The 17,565-nt window shown below is 39.8% G+C and overlaps 1 protein-coding gene across 1 annotated transcript; it reads right to left on the reverse strand.

The window, feature by feature from the left end:
* Positions 1-11,132: 11,132 nt before the first annotated feature.
* Positions 11,133-16,990, reverse strand: LOC149221737 (uncharacterized). The gene is made up of 3 exons (XM_089387466.1): positions 15,541-16,990; positions 12,430-14,986; positions 11,133-12,324 (listed from the first exon to the last, which is right to left on the reverse strand). The coding sequence occupies exons 1-3, from the start codon at positions 16,988-16,990 to the stop codon at positions 11,133-11,135; spliced, it is 5,199 nt and encodes a 1,732-aa protein (XP_089243592.1).
* Positions 16,991-17,565: the final 575 nt, after the last annotated feature.

A 17,565-nucleotide genomic window follows, 5' to 3' on the forward strand; every position in this document is an offset into this window, starting at 1 on the left:
ATCCTATTTTGAAATAAGCATATCTATGAACAAAATTATATTTTTATTTTAAAAAATTTCCAACAGCAAATTAATTTTATTATAAATATTATTTGAAAAATCTACTCCATCAAGTAAATTGTCTTAGGAATACATCTGACAACTCCAAGATCCACTGAAAATCGATTTAACGTTGAAATCGAACCACAACTTGATCAACTCATGACAACTTATAACAGTATCACACTTTCTGATTTTACATCTCTCTATCTTTAGTATGCGATCCGGACAGACCAGAGACTTCTACATCTATATATTATTTATGAAGCAATTACAAGGCAGATTGTGTGAGGGATCGAATGGGCGTGATGTGCTTGCTCAAGCCCTTACTGCCCAAGAAGGCACCTAACTTTTCCAGTCCAACGTCATTTCCATCACGTGCTGCAAATCCATTTCTAATTTCCCCACCAATTATGATCTCTTCTCTAATGCAACTTTCTCCCTCTCCATAACAGCTATCAAAAGCTCTATGCCAAATCTAAGCTTCTTGAATCCATGGGGCACAATGAATTACTTGAAATGTTTGTTGGTTCAAATTATACACATGAAAGACACTCATTTTGGATGTGTGATCATTGTTGTGTCCTAAATTAAGAGGTATGGCATAATCCATTTTTTACACTCATCTGCAAGAAATCAATGGATTAACATATAAGAGAGGTATTCAGTTAAAATGAGGTATCTTGAGGTATCTTAAAGCAATTTAGTTTTTTATCAATAGCTTGTTGAAACAAAGGAACATTGTTAATAGACTGTGAAACAAGTCTTTTCTTTATTCACTCTTTCTGGAATCTATATCTCACTCTCTTATTCTTGGGTGCACGGGGTTGGTACCTGTAATTCTTGATCTATATATGCTTGTTTGTTTACAACTACCATCATACTTTTAATATATGTTTGACTTTGGATCATTTTCTTATAACATTTTTTTAATGTTAAATTAAAATTCTTAGTTCCCGCTTATAAGGTTGTTATGTCTGAGAAATTGTAAAATTTGTGGTTCGGATATTGGGAGTCCATCATGAAAAAAAACAATATTGAAAGAAGCATGATGCATATCTTGACCATATTTTTTTAGGCTACTAAATTTCCTTCAATTAGGCACCAATTGAAGAATTAAAACTTAGGTTCAGCCTTATGTTTAATCCTTATTGGTTCTTGTTGTACTTGGGCAGCGCCGAACCCAACTTCCTACAATACTTGTCAAGCCACTTTTTTGTGCAACCAATGTTTATGTTTTGAAAAGATAATATGTAAATTAAGTAAAAAGATTGGATAATTCTCCATATTTGTTACCTTGAGAAATTGGTATAAATGAGTATAAAGATATACATTGAGATTTGAAGATATATAAAATTTTAAAAACATTAGAAAATACACTAAAATACTTAAATTTAATATATCAATTATTATTTGCTTAATATAAAAACCAAAGTACAAATTTTTAAATTTAAAAATTCTATGAGCCTCTCTTTACACCTTTTGGAGCAATTGCTAGTTTTAACGTTCTAACTTTCTCATTCTCATAAAAGATAAAGAGAGACCACTTGGTTGCGTGATGGTGATCTAATGGAACAATATTTCCCATAGGGGAGAAAATATGACCCAACCCTTTTGTAGGGCTCCTTTTCATTTTCTACAGAGTTGCATAGCTACGATACACTGCAACAAATAGCAGTATCCAATTTATGGTGGGTGACAACAAAATATTCGTTGAATCCTATTCCATCTGGGATTATAACAAATATTTTTCTATACATATTACTTTTCAAGTTTGAATTGTGGCTAGGTAGATATCTTGGTTTTTCAGTTAATTGTGCTTAAAATAAAAGATAATAAATAAATTTAATTTAAAAGGAAAAAGCTATCTCCAAATCACACCTAAAGTGAAGGCTGTCAATTGAGAAAAAGGCTGAAAATATTAGAAATAAGTCACTAATATATAATTTAAATATTGACCGTTACAAGGATGTTGTTGACTGAAATCATCTCAAGATCTATGTGGCAAATTAATTTCTGTGTATTCTAACGATGTTGCAAATTTGTCCGAAATATAATGGAAATTCCGACAACATTTTGGTTAAAATCTGCCGAAATTTTTTAGAAATCCCGGTTACAGTTGTCAAGGTTCAAAATTTTTAGTGTCCCAGCCGTTTTTTATGGTGTTGAATCCATTTCCACCATCAAAAACAAGATTCAAGCACTCTTACCATCATATTTTTTAGAAAAAAATGGTCGAATTCTGACAAGTTTTGGCTCTCTGGACGAATTTGTTGCCTTGGTAGACAATGCCAATTATTTCCAGCTCTACATAGACCCTGGCATCACAGTGAAACCACATTTTTCACCACGGATTTGTTTACTAATAATAGAAATGCTAATCATTACAGTTGGGGTTACTTTAAATAAAAATAAAATAGTGGGTCAATTATCAAATGCACATGCTATTTAAACATAATTAAATATGTCAAGTCTAAAAAGTTTGCTTGTGATACCATGGGGACGGTGAGTTGGAACATGAACCCCGTCAATTTCCACACTAATAAGAAATATTGTTTAGTCAATTTTTCACCCAAAACAAGAAGTCCCTATCATAACATGTGTACTGAAATAAGAAACATCACGCAATGGGACATTACATGTGGAAACTTGTTGCAAGAAAAGGAATCCTAAGCCTAAACAGATTACGTCTGAGAGATGGACATGGAAATCCCATGCCACATAAGCATTAATATTGCATGTTGCAATGCTCACATAAATTCCATGCTCATGTCCCCTTATTAATGTTTGAAATTTTACATGCTCAATAATTTAATGTGTGTTTGTAATAAATGTAAATCATGGTGGAAGTAACGATTAATTTATTTGGAAATCACAAATCATGGTGGAAATAACAATTATTTTAATTTTCCCTCAAGGTACGGTGATTGGGCGCACTATTAAGTCTCTTTGTGATGTGAAGGTCAATGGTTCGAAACTCCATGGGCAAAAATCCAGTCATGTTAAACGTTGGTGTGGCCTAGGTTGGGTGCAATCTCTGACTGATTTTGACGGCTTAGATGTCCCTCAGTCGCGGTTTATCAAGCCAAACATTAAGCCTATAATCATCTCTGGAATATCATAGACAACTTAACAAAAAAACAAAAACAATTTTTTTACTTGAAAAGGATATGAAAATCAAGAATCATGGACATGAACCCCCTTAGGAAAGAAAGCAGTTGAATTGTTTACGTAACTTCTATGAGCATAGGTGAAAGTGTAGGGATGATGGCAAAAGGTGGAGTTTTCGATGCAAAATGGTATGTGTTTTAGGTGTAAGAGTGCCTAGTTGATTTTCCAGGTAAATAAAAATAAGGCCAAGGTCATGGGACACGTATTCCAAGTTGAATGGTGGGAAGATAATATAGTAGGGATAACTTTCGGTTTATTAATAGCTATGGAAGTTGGAAAAGGCATTGGCAAAGGAAAATAATGGCAGAAGTGTCCTGAGACACATAATTTTATTAATCAGAAAAAATAATTACATAATATGATTTTGCAAGAGTTTACACCCGAACAACACAAACACTCTTGCAATGAGCTATTTATAAGCTCCATGTCCTAACTACCTCTAATTATGGATCACTTATTAAATAACAAGTGTCCATTTACAATAAATGTTATTCAAACCAACTAGCTAACTAATCTCCTAAAATAGAGCCTAAGATACGACACATTTGGAAAGTCATATCTAGTTACAACAATATGCTAATTCTAAAAGTCTCCATTAAATAATTAAACATTCTAGAATAATAATTATTAATTTAATATCTTAAATTAATAATTATTTTATTCTAATTTTATAACCTATGATAAAATTGTATTTTTGGATCATCTAACATTCCCCCCTGCGATCCAAAGATACACTACAACAGATACCAAGTTCATCCCTGAACTTAGTAAATTTTATTCTACCAAGCGGTTTCGTGAAAATGTTAGAGATCTGATCTTCGGAAGGACAATAAACTGGCTTGAGGACATCTTTGGCAATGAGAGATATGATATGAAGATACTTGGTGTCCACATGCTTTGTCTTTGAATGAAAAACTGGGTTCTTGGCAAGTTTGATGGCTGACTAGCTGTCAATGAATAATGATGTAGCTTCTGCCTGAGAAATGCCCAAGTCCTGCAAAATTCTGCACAACCAAACAATTTCACATGCTGCTTCCCATGCTAAAATGTACTCTGCTTCTGCTGAAGAAGTGGCCACTGTATCTTGTTTCTTACAACTCCAAGACATTGCTGCTGACCCCATATTCATTAAATAACCTGATGTTGATGCTTGATCATCAATACTCCCAACAAAGTCGGCATCGGAATATCCACCAAGTACAAAATTTTTAGTCTTTGTGTAGAGAAGACCAAAATCTTTTGTTCCTTGGATATATCGAAGAACTCTTTTGGCTGCATTCCAGTGGCTGTCTCGTGGTTCCTGCATAAAACATGAAAGAATATTGACTGCATAAGATAGATCAGGACGAGTATTTGTCAAATAAATCAAGCTACCAATCAACTGTCTGTAAGTTGTACTGTCCACCTTTCCCCCCTTCAAATTTTTAAAGTTTCAAGTTTTGCTCCATGGGGGTGAGAACTGGCTTGCAATCCTGCATGCCAAATCGCTGAAGAACCTCTGTTGCATACTTACACTGAGAAATTAAAATATGATGTGGACGTTGGAAGACTTCAACTCCAAGATAGTAGTGAAGTAATCCCAAATCTGTCATCTTAAAACCTGCATGTAACTCCTTTTTCACCTGTGCAATATGATCATCATGGTTGCCAGTAATGATCAAATCATCTACATACATAACAAGAATGACCAGATATTTTCCCTGTTGTCGCACATACAAAGTATCATCAGATTCACTTTGTTGAAAACCAACTTTCTTAAGGTATACATCCATCTTTGCATACCAAGCTCGGGGAGCTTGTTTTAATCCATATAAAGCCTTGATCAATTTGCAGACTTTATGTTCTTGTCCTTCAACTTCAAAACCTGGCGGTTGGGTCATATACACGTCTTCCTGTAAATCCCCATTGAGAAAAGCACTTTTCACATCCATTTGATGAACTTTCCATCCTTTTTGAGTGGCCAATGCAAGTGTTAATCGGATGGTGTTCCATTTTGTTGTAGGAGCAAAAGTTTCTTCATAATCAATGCCTTCCTGCTGCGCAAAACCTTTTGCGACAAGTCGTGCTTTATACTTTTCAAGTTCTCCCTTTTGATTATACTTAATTCTGTAAACCCATTTGCATCCTATGAGTTTAACATTTGCTGGAAAATCAACAAGTTTCTAAGTGTTGTTATCAATTACTGCCTGATATTCTTCAACCATAGCTTGTTTCCATTCTTTATGTTTTACTGCTTCTTTGTATGTGGAAGGTTCAGTAAAATCATTTGCTATCAAGGCAAAATTGCCTTCACTTCTATGTGCCCTTCTGGTGCCTGTTTTATTCTGCTCATCAGGCTTTACATCTTTCAAAAGTTGAACTTCCCATTTTGGTAGTTGGTGCTCACTTGTTTGCGCTTCTGTAAAGTCTCCATCATTGTAAAGACGATTAATATAAACTGATGTTCGTCGTTCAGGTGAAGAGTGTGGAGAATCACTGTCAGAAGAACTGCTGCTTCTTGGAGATGCGGATGAACTGCTAGAAGACCCAGATGATCTTGTTGATGTAGATGGACTGGATGACTCATATTCAGAGGAAGGAAAATCAAGTTCATACCAATTTGGTGAAGTTGGTTGACTTTGCATTTTTCCATTTCTTTTACTTCCTTTAGTTTCTAACTTGTGAAGAAGATTTTCAATTTCTTCAGCACTTTTACTCTCAGTTTCATCAAAAATGACATCCCTGCTCACAATGAATTTTCCATTGGTCAAAATACGATACCCTTTCTTCTCATCAGAATAGCCAATCATTGTGCATTTTAAACTTCTTGAGTCAAGCTTAGTTCGTTTTTCTTTCGGAACTAAGGCATAACACACTGACCCAAAAACTCTAAGATGTTTAACTCAAGGTTTGAAACCAAACCAAGCTTCATAAGGTGTGATTCCGTCTAAAGAAGCAGTTGGAGATCTGTTTCTTAAGTAGACAGCTGTATGAATTGCTTCCACCCAATATGTTGGACTTAACCTCTTGAAAGTTAACATGGATCTCGCCATTCCTAACAAAGTGCGATTCATTCTTTCGACTACTCCATTTTGCTGTGGAGTGTAAACGTTAGTAAGATGTCGTCTTATGCCATTTTCACTGCAATAAGTTTTGAATTCATTTGAAGTGAATTCTCCCCCATTATCTTTCCTGAGAGTACCTATCTTTTCTTTGACTTCATTTTCAACAAGTTGGTGAAATTTTTTAAAATTATCAAATGCTTCTGACTTGTTCTTCAAAAAGTAAACCCAAGTCATTCTGCTGAAATCATCAATGAATAGTAAGAAATATTTGCATCCACCAAAGGAAGTTTGTAGTGGTCCACAAACATCACTGTGAACTAGTTGTAGTCGCCTGTTTGCACGCCATGAACTTGTTGGAAAACTTTCTCGACTTTGTTTGCCATAAATGCAAGCTTCACATTTTTCATTTTCCCTTTTGAATGTGGGAAGTCCTTTAACCATTCCTTGTTTCTGCAATTGAGAAAGACTCTCAAAATTCAAATGTCCATATCTTACATGCCATAGTCTTATAGGTGAAATACCTGTAGTCACTGCCCCTGCAAAATCAGAATGCCTTGGAATAATTGTCCCTTTCATCTGTAATAGTTTTCCATCTTCATAACCTGTCATGACTGTTTTCAAGTTCTGTTTGACTAAATTAATCTTGACTAAACCATCTTCCATAATCACCTGATGTCCTGCTTGTCGAATCGTGACTAAAGAGAGCAAATTTTTCTTAAAACTTGGTACATACCATACATTGGAAATCATCTTTTCTCTAATGCCAGGGAGAAAAACTTTAACTACTCCTTTTCCATAAGGAGTATGTTTTGTATCATCAGCAAGAAAAATGGAATTAAGTTGGAAATCTTGAAAATTCCAAAAAAAATCACGTTGACAAGTCATGTGCTGAGTTGCCCCTGAATCCAAGATCCAGGCATCTTCATAGTCACTTCTAAGATGGGATGAAAGTTGTGATGCTGGTGAGGAAGTAAAAACATATTTCGAGTTATCTTCGTCTTGATGATTGGCAAATTGCGCTGAATGATGCTAAAACTTGGGAATTGTATTAAGTGAAGTTCGGCAATCTTCAGCATAATGGCCAACTTTGTTACATCTTCGCCACACAATTTGACTTAAGTCTCTTCCTCTTCCTGAAGATTTTCCTCTGCCTCTGCTTTGACTTCTATGTTGAGATTGTCCTCTACCTTGATTATTGTTTCCTTGTCCTTGAAAATTTCCTTTTCCTTGGTTGTTTCCTCTACCTTGAAAATTATTCCTTCCCCCTCTGTTAAAATTGTTTCCTCTGCTTTGGCTTCGACCTCGATTATGTGCTGCTTGATTCTGATTCCATCTGCCTCTGCCTCGAGAACTGTCTGCTGATGACTTACTAGTGTTGGCTTTTGTGAGAAAAACATCTTCACCAACTTTCTTCTTCTTCCCAAAAGTTTTATCATGTTGAGTTAATATTTCACAGATTTCATCAAACTTTAGTTTCTCTAATTTCCCAGTTACTTGTAGAGTCTCGAAAAAATGCGTGTAGGAAGAAGGAAGTCCAACAATTACAATTGTGACCATAAAGCTATCATCAACTGTGGGAAAACCAGCATTAATAATTTCTTGCCTAATATTCTTAAGTCTTGAGATATATTCAAGAACATCACCGCCTTCAGTTAATTTTTGTTGCAACAATTTTAATTGTAGATCGACTTTCTTTGATTTAGGCTGAGTATCAAAGAGGTCTTTAAAAGTTTTCAAAGCAGACCATGCATCTGTAGCATTTTCTATATGGACATACATTTCATCATTCACAGAAGATTTAATAAGAGCTAAGGCTTTAGCATTCTTGATTTCCCATTTGCTAGTGCAGCTGCATCTGTGGGTTTATTCGGCTTAACATCTCCATCACATATACCCTGCCATAATTCATTGTAAATGAGAATGCTTTCGATGAGACAATGCCATGTTTTATAAGATTTTGTGCCTTCAAGTTTGTCGGAATCAGAAAACAAATTAATCAACTTAGACATTGTAGCGTTGAAGCGTCGCACCAAGAATCGGAACAGAAATGACAAGATATTCAACACAACACACCACGCAAAAAACATGATCTATCGGGGCTTGGCCTTGACCCTCGAATAGTCGTCAAAATAGGAGAAAATTGACTAAGCTTTGCACTTGGCTCTAGTCAATTTCTCAAATTTTTACAAGGCAACTTTCAAAATTTGACTTTTACAATGGTGCTTTTGCACAATCTGGTAAAAAAAAGTTACCCCCCCTCAAAGTAAAATTACTTTGAGTTACAATGCCACACTTATCTCTCCAAAAACAAATTACAAAAAAATATCTCCTTATTACTCCAAAAATTACAAATGACCTTATTCCTCCACAAATATTACAATTAAAATCCAAAAATTTACAAATCCCCTTATTACTCCACAAACAATAAATTAAAAAACTCCATATCTCTCCAAAATACAATATTAAAAAATCCTTATCTCTCCTATAAATATTCTCACTAAATCTCTCATGGAAACACTCCACTCATTCTCTCACATTCCACTTGCTATCTCTCTTTTGTTCATAAACTCACATGCTTACATTCAATAACAATTAAGCCCAAAGGAGAATGTCTCGTTGATAACTATTTGAATTACTTTAGGAAGGTGTTCACTTTTAGGCACGTACTTTTATGAAAACAGTCATTAGTATCCCCACATAAAAATGTATGTCACTTATTCCTCCATAAAATGTATGCCGCTTATTCCTTCTTACTTTATAGCATAAATATTTTATTTAATTTACCATAACATAAAGAAACTTTTATGCTTTACCACCAGATTTAAGCGGCTAGCGGCTCACAAGAAGCTTGATTTTTTTTAGTCTTTGGCACACGGCTTCAGCGCTATCTCTTCAAGCTTCCAGAGCACCTTTTACAAATGCGCAATTCATTCGAGCACACTTCTATAGATTAGCTTACATTAGTTAACAAAATTCATAATGCTCCATGCTACGCAGGTAAATCCAGTACAATCGAGCCATACTTTTCCTTTGTCGAGTCTGAACATTAACTCTGCAAACAAAATCTGAAAACTGCAAGACTTCAGGTGACCAGTCACACATTCACTGTCTATTCAACAACTGGGCTGTCTCAACACAATGTGGAGTTGCATGAAACAGTCCCTTTGAAAGTATCTCTGTAGCTTCCCACAACCCTGAGAGGAAAGTGCGCGGCTGTCAATCGTGGGAGAAAAGTACAGACTTGGCCGAAAAATTGGCAGTGGTTCGTTTGGTGAAATTTATAAGGGGGTCAATACTCAGACAAACGAAGAGGTGGGCGTTAAACTGGAAAATGTAAATACTAATCACCCATAGCTTTTATACGAGGCCAAGGTTTATAGAATTGTTCAAGGAGGAACTGGAATCCCAAATATAAGATGGTCTGGAGTGGAAGGAAATTATAATGTGATGGTTATTGACCTTCTTGGACCAAGTCTTGAAGACTTATTCAATTCTTGTGATCGAAAGTTCTCTTTGAAAACCGTATTAATGCTTGCTGATCAGCTAATTAACAGGATGGAGTATGTCCATTCAAAGAACTTTCTTCATCGTGATGTAAAGCCTGAGAATTTTCTCACAGGTCTTGGGCGAAGAGCAAATCAGGTCTACATCATAGATTTTGGGCTTGCGAAAAAAGATCGAGATGCTACTAATCATAAGCATATTCACTAAAACCGGCGGCCAGGATTCAAGTTAGAAGCTTGAATTTGAAAGGCAAAGGAACCCAACCCTCTCAGGCGCAGAGAAAACACAGATTTGCATTTGCTGCTTTAAAAAATGATTTTTGAATTGGGAGATCTAAAATTAATAAAAATTTTGCAAATTTCATACCAATCTTTCACTAATCACTTCAACGGAGTTGAGTTTTCCACGATCTGATAGAGCTGGAATCTCCTCCTCAATCTCCTACTCAAATCAACTGCAGCATTATTGGAGCTCTGATGCCACAATAATGGCAGAAGTGTCCTCAGACACATAATTTTATTAATCAGAAAAAACAATTACATAATATGATTTTGCAAGAGTTTACACCCGAACAACACAAACACTCTTGCAATGAGCTATTTATAAGTTCCATGTCCTAACTACCTCTAATTATGGATCACTTATTAAATAACAAGTGTCCATTTACAATAAATGTTATTCAAACCAACTAGCTAACTAATCTCCTAAAATAGAGCCTAAGATACGACACATTTGGAGAGTCATATCTAGTTACAACAATATGCTAATTCTAAAAGTCTCCATTAAATAATTAAACATTCTAGAATAATAATTATTAATTTAATATCTTAAATTAATAATTATTTTATTCTAATTTTATAACTTATGATAAAATTGTATTTTTGGATCATCTAACAGAAAAGAGGCAATAATTGACATTTATTTATGAGAAATAATGAAAATAGGAGAGAAGGAAGGTGAAGAGAAACAAATTTGCATGCAAAGGAAATTATAGGAAAAATGAAGGAAAATTAAGAAAATAAAGGCCTCAATGATAAAAATGTTTCTGAGGATCAGTTCACAGCTTTTGTTTTTCCCCTGGAAAAAAGTCGTAATTTCTATTATGTGTTAAGAAATTACATTTTGCAGATGCCGAAGCATATTCATATGGAGGCAGCAATGCCTATCGAGATCAAAAAAATAGAGTACTCCAAAATATCTCCACGCAGGGAGCATTTCCAAATAGTTTGTCAGAGATCAAAAATTGACTGTGCTCTTCGCAGAGAGCAATATATGCTGTAGATAAACAAAAATAAAGTTGTGCTGAAAACATGTTTTAGACAGTATCTATGTACATACTATAAACAAAAGCTACTCTGAAATATAGTGTGGGCTTCATAGCCCCTCGCCAAAATGGTCGTCAAATGGTCTGTGATAGTGCTGGTAGTATGTGCCATCTATTTCCTCCTGAATCAGCCAGTCTTCTCCTTCTTTATGCGCGGCCTCTTTGGAGAGCTGGTCGGCGACGGTGTTTTGCTCCCTGTATACATGATGGCAAACAAAAGATTCAAAAGCAGCAGTCAATCTCTTTGCTTCATCAAGTATATGCCTCAAAGAAAAAGAATGACAATGAGATGCATCATTCAGCCAGTTGCAGACAATTTTAGAGTCTCCAAATAGCTGCAGGTGTCTGCACTGTTTGTGGATAGCAAAATGAATAATGTGTTTAGCGGTGCACAACTCAGCATAGTTATTAGTACCTCTCCCAAGGTTTATTTGCAGCTTGAAACAATGCCTCTCGTTGAGATGGAGGATAGCACCTCCTCCACAGCCCGCTTCTTGGGCCGAGCCATCAAAAAAAGCCCAAGGTTTGGATGAATCAATTGGTGCAGGTCTGATGATGCGGGGCGGGGCGGGGGGATCCTCATCAGGAAGCATATTGTAATCTGCAACCGTGTGGAGGACGATGGAAGGCCAGTGAGGGGCTTTAAGATTAAAGATTGACTGGTTCCGTGCGATCCAAATGGCCCAGCATGCCAGAAGAGGCATATTAATGGCTCTCCTCGAGTGATTTTGGCACCAGGCATTCCAGGCTTCCTTGAGATTGTTTCCATGCCAATCTTTTAATGACGGGATCCGAGAAGTAAGAGATTTCCAGAAATGATATGAAGAGCTGCAAAAAAGGAATAAATGATCGGTGCTTTCTTCTGCGCTTTGACAGAGGTGACATCGGAAGGGTCCATAAAAGGACCTCTTCATGAGATTGGTGCCAGTGGGGACTTTATCGAATAGGATGTTCCACATCAACAATCGCGTCTGGGGGGCTGCCTTAAGCTTCCAGAGTGCTTTCCAGGTGGGAAGAATTTCTGGGGGTCTATAAGGTTCCATAAGTTTAAGATATCCAAGCTTGGGTGTATAAATTCCATGCTTGGCAAAAGCCCAAATGATCTCATCTGGTCCATCAGTGAGCCTGATGTGAGCTTGAGATAGAGCAGATGTGTACTCCGTCCATTCGATAGTCCACTGTGCAGGTATTTCCAAAGCTCGGGCGGATAACCACGCTTGCTGAAGGAACGTTGAGTTTGCACTGTCTCCAATATGCTTGATGTGAGTAATCCCTCTGCCCTGGAGATGTCTAATAAGATCAGCCGATAGTCTGTGGGCATTTCCACATCCAACCCATGGATCCTACCCGATTCGAACTGCATTGCCTTCCTTTATACGCCAGGTGATGCCATCGCGCAGCAGTGGTATGGTGCCAATGACTGCTTTCCAGATGTTGGAAATCTGGTGATTGGGGCCATGATGAGAATAGATCCAATCCACAACGGTCTGTGGTTTGATGTATTTAGCATATGCAACTTGAGACCAAAGGCCATCTGAGGTAAGTAGCCTCCATCCAAGCTTAGCAGCCAATGCCTTGGAGAAAGAGTCCAATCTCTTGATGCCCCAACCGCCCCAACGCTTGGGCTTGGCAATGGTGTCCCATTTTACCCAAGCATAGAGTCTCCCCTGTTGTTGTCCTTTCCAAAGGAATCTGCAGCAAATACTTTGGAGCCTATTCAGAATGCCTTTAGGAATCCAGGCAAGAGCCATCCAATAGACTGGTGTGGCTTCAATGACAGCCTTGATGAGCACTAGTCTGCCTGCACGTGAGAGGTATCGATGGTACCATACCTGTAACCTCTTTTCCACTGTTGCAATTAGCCATAACCAGTCGGCGATTTTGTAGCCAGATGGTTTTAGTCTGTATCCAAGGTACTTAATTCCATCCTTCAGATTCAATAGAACAAAGGGAAATCGCTGAGTGACAAATGCAGATTCGTGATTGGAGCAGCCCACCATGGTGATCATGGATTTGTTTTCGTTTATCTTCATTCCCGTGGCTTGTTGAAAGAGGTGAAAGGAATTGTGGAGTGAAGTGGAGTCACCAATGCTGCCATTAAGGAAAATCAAGATGTCATCAACGAATAACAGATGTGTGAGGAAGAGATTGTCCACAATTTTGATGCCAGTCAATTGATGTCTATCCCTGGCTGATGAGATAATTCTGCTTAAACCTTCCATGATTAGTAAGAACAGCAGAGGCGAGAGAGGACACCCTTTCCTGAGTCCTCTCTCTGAAGTGAAAAAAGGGGTGGCTTCCCCATTGAGTAATACACTGTAGGATACATCGGTGATGCAACTCATCGTCCATTTAATAAATTCATAGGGGAAGCCAAGATGAGTTAGCAGCAGTCTTAAATACAGCCAGTTGGTTTTGTCAAAAACCTTCGAGAGATCCACTTTAAGTATCATTCCTTTCTGTTTTTTGATCTGCAAGGAGTGCATGAGTTCTTGAGCAGTGGCGATGGCTTCATGGATCTGTCTATGGTGCAAGAAAGCGAATTGTTCAGGGGAAATGTGCTGCGAGAGGATGGGCTTAAGGTGGTTGGCGATTATCTTGGCAATGATTTTATAGAGGCAGTTGTAGAGTGAGATGGGCCGGAAATCGTCGAAGGAGGATGGAGCATCGGATTTAGGAATGAGGGAGATGAAGGTGGATTTGATGGCAACAGATATCCTGCCTCTCCTTCTACTATCTTCTACAATCTTCAGGAGGTCATTCCCCAAGATGTCGAAGAAAGAAATGTAGAATTCTATGGTCCATCCATCTGGGCCAGGGCTCTTATCTTTCTTAAACCATTTAAGTGTAGCTTCCAATTCCTCCAAGGTTACAACCTTTTGAATCTCATCCACCTCGTCTTGTTCAACATATCTGGGAAAGAGTTCTGCAACTCTCATGATTTCCAATATATTGATGTCTCTAGGAGCAGAATAAATGCCCCTGAAATGCTCAGTGGCCAATCTAGCCAGGTTCTGTTGTGATGTAACAGTGTGGCCATGGTGATCTTTTAGCTCCCAAATCGTATTGATGGCTTTGCGACCATTGGCAAATTTGTGATAGAATTTAGAGTTGTTATCTCCCTTAGTGAGCCAGATAGCCCTGCTCCTCAGCCTCCAACTTTCTTCCCTTTCTTTCATAATTTGAGTGCGTTTTGCAATAAGGGAGGCATATCGTTCCTTGCTCTCCTGAGAGGGGAGCTGGATATACGAGGGGTCCTGAAGCCAAGAAGCGTTAAATTTGAAGGGGCTCTTGATTTTATGATTAAGGTCTTCAGCCTCCAGGAAGATAGGTCTGTGATCGGATATGCCACCAGATCTGACCCATTGGCGAATTCTGGGGAGACTGTTATATAGGGTTTCCTTAATAAGAAAGCGGTCGAGTCTCCTGGCTAAACTCTGTTCCCCGCTCCTATTATTTGCCCAGGTGTATTGTAAGCGAGCAGATGGGATGTCCACCCATTTATAATCCTCCAGTAAGGTGGCGAGGGTTTCGGAGAGGGGGTCGACCTGAGCCATATGTCCCCATGATTCACAGAAACCCAGGGAAAAATTCAAATCCCCTCCCAGAATGATGTTATCAGCTTGTAAAAGATCATATTCCATTAATGATCTCCAATAGTTGACACTGTCAGTGCAGGGGCCGTAGATGTTGATTATGCAGATATCTCTTTCAATAGAATGGACAAAAATGTCTAGGCCAATGAAGCCCCTGCCTCCCCAGAGATTCCGAATATCCACAGCTTTGTTCGAGACCCCGATAGCCAGTCCTCCAGATCGCCCAGATGCATCCAAAGCATGGAATGTCCAGCTAGGGAGCCAGGAGGAGAGGGTATGTGTAAGGGGCTCAGCCAAGCACAGGGTCTCTTGCAGGAAAATAATGTCCAGATGAGTCGAATTGAGTAACCTCCTGAGCGCTAGTTTTTTGGATGAACTAGCAAACCCTCGACAGTTAAATGATAGAACCTTCATGAGGGAAGGGGCAGAGGGCCATTCTTTGCTCTAAGTGCCCTAAAGATAGTCTGCTGTCGCCCGAGGGCGACCTATTCATCTGCAGTATGCCTAGCTTTGGTGATACGGGAGGGTCGACCTCGGGAGGTCTTGAGAGCGGAGGTGACACTCACTGGGTCGAGACCAACAGCGTCAGGACCCTTGTCCCGCGACCAGGATCGCAGCGCGTATCGAGGAGATGACTGAGACGCTCGAATAGAGAGGGAAGTGAGGGTCGATGTGATCAATAGGGGAGGGGCCAAAGGTGGGGGGAGAGGGAGGGAGCAAGTGAGGGGAGAGAGTGTGGAAACGGGATGAGGAGCAGGGGATGAAGAAGAGGGGAGTGGATCGGAGCATGGAGGGAGGGGAGATATGCCCAATGCAGTGCATGATGCATGAGATATCAAAGAAGGGGGGGATGAAGACATACCCGAGTTCGATGCGTCCTCTTGCTGTGGCGCTGATTGATCAGGAGCTGAAGTAGACGGAGGTGCCTCTGGGATTGTGGCAGTATTTGCGTCCGCAGGAGAGCTCTGAGGGTCAGCACCTTCTTGTTCGTGCAATTGAGGCCCCAGATGCTGAACAGGTTGCTGATTGGGGGAGGTGACCCGGGGAGGGTCAACTCCAACTTCTTTGTCGTTCCTAGACCCTTTGCGGAGGAGAGGGCAATCCCTGAAGAGATGCCCTACTTTGTGGCACTTGCGACATCGATAGGGAATGCCCTCATAGTCAATAATCTGTTTGCGAGCTGAGTCTCTCCACTGTATAGTTATGTGTTCATAAATCCCGCCTCTGGTATCCATGTTGACGAGAATCCTGGCATAAGCCATCATGCCCGTCTGATGGTAGGATTTATCATAGCCCATGAATGTGCCAAGTGCATTTCCAATATGTTTGAAAATATCTTCGGACCAGTATTGGAGAGGTAACCCTGGGAGCCTAATCCATACTGGTCCAAAGCCTATCTGCTCCGTCTCAGGGTCGAATAAGGGTGTCCATCTCTTAAGGAGCACTGGGGCATGCTCAAAATGCCAGTAGGAGGACAAAACCCAATTTGTGTGGTCGGCACGAGAAAATCTCAGTGCGAACCATCCCCTCACGAATGTCTGCACATGAGGGATGTTCACCAAATGATGCCCCCATACTTTAGTTGCCCAGGTCTTCAATTGTGCCGCCGTGTAGTTGCGTCCCCTGATGCGACCAACCAATACCCTATCTGCAAAATCCATCGCTTCTCCCCACCGGATATCCTCTTCTAGTCTGAGAAAAATATCGTCCTCCTTGGATTTGAAACACTTATATTTCCGTTTAGGGCCGCGCGGAGGAGGAGGATTCAGGGGCTGTCCAGGATGCGGGGCGGTGACATTCAAAGGGGCCGAGATCTGATGAGTGATAGGGATGCCGGAGCCGGATGCAAAAGGGGGGCCCGACAACGGGGGTACGGTATTGAAGCTGCCGGAGCAAAGACCAAAGGAGACCGCAAGACCGTCGGAGGGTGGAGGCAGAGCAGGGTTAAACGGCGGTCGAGAAAAAGAGCTAGCTTCTGGGAGGGCTAAACCAGGGTTAGGGTTTAAGCATCCGGAGACAAAAACAAGGGTTGCCGGAGAGTGAGGCAGCGTGGAGAGGGCTGGCCAGGTAGGAGGTTCATCCGGGAGGACCACAGGCTGAGCCCTAGATGATTCACCGAGGGAAAACTGAGAGAAATTTCCAGGGAAGTCAGAGTTAAACATACCTTCTGATGTGGCATAAGGAGTACGCCATATGGAGACCCCTTCCAATGGGTCAGCAGAATAATCAACGGCCTCCAGGTCCTCCATGGCCAGCTGCACCTTGGGACGGCGGACATCTTGTGGAGTAGAGAATCCCGGGGAAAAAGACATGTTGCAGTTACAGTTAACGGACCGTGTAAGGTTAAAAGAACTTGCAAACCGTCACAGGAAGAAAACGGAGTCACGGCGAAGAGGACCCTCAGCGCAGAGCTTGCGAAAACCAACAGCGGCAGGGTAACGGCGGAGGGTAGGCGATGTCTGCAGTAGCGGCGGGAGCGGACGGAGGGCGACACGGTTACTGCAGCTGCAGGGTTCGGCTGAAACCCTAACCAAACCCCTCGCGCATAATAACCTGACCCAAAGACTTCAGAGCCATTTTCCCGAAGAGATCCAACTTTTGTTAGTTGAGCCTTTTGTCAATTTAGCATTCGTGGAGTACTTTGGCATACATTAGGTTTGGAGAAAGAAGGTAATGAAAGCATGAGAGCACAAGGGAACAGTTGGATAAGTAGCTAAAGCTGGATTGCTTTGTAGGTAATAGGTTGCATGTGTGATTTCCTTGCTGATTTCTAGATGCATGGTATATGCATGTGATTTTCTAGTTATGTGTTGTCATTGGAATGGATACTTTCTTAGATTGACAATGGTTTTAGCCTTGCCATTGAATTTCTTGGATAGCCATAGTG

The sequence above is a fragment of the Pinus tabuliformis genome, chromosome Q, assembly GCF_031772625.1.
Source record: "Pinus tabuliformis cultivar Carrire ecotype Pingquan chromosome Q, CPIR1, whole genome shotgun sequence".
Lineage (NCBI taxonomy): Eukaryota > Viridiplantae > Streptophyta > Pinopsida > Pinales > Pinaceae > Pinus > Pinus tabuliformis.

What these genes read in the sequence shown, in the direction of transcription:
- LOC149221737 (XM_089387466.1), bottom strand. Translation starts at nt 16,990, where the DNA reads ATGTCTTTTTCCCCGGGATTCTCTACTCCACAAGATGTCCGCCGTCCC. An exon ending in AGAGGACGCATCGAACTCGG is followed by an intron (nt 14,987 to 15,540) that starts GTATGTCTTCAT and finishes TTTTCCTGCAAG; the next exon opens with AGACCCTGTGCTTGGCTGAG. An exon ending in GGCAATGCAGTTCGAATCGG is followed by an intron (nt 12,325 to 12,429) that starts GTAGGATCCATG and finishes TATTGGAGACAG; the next exon opens with TGCAAACTCAACGTTCCTTC.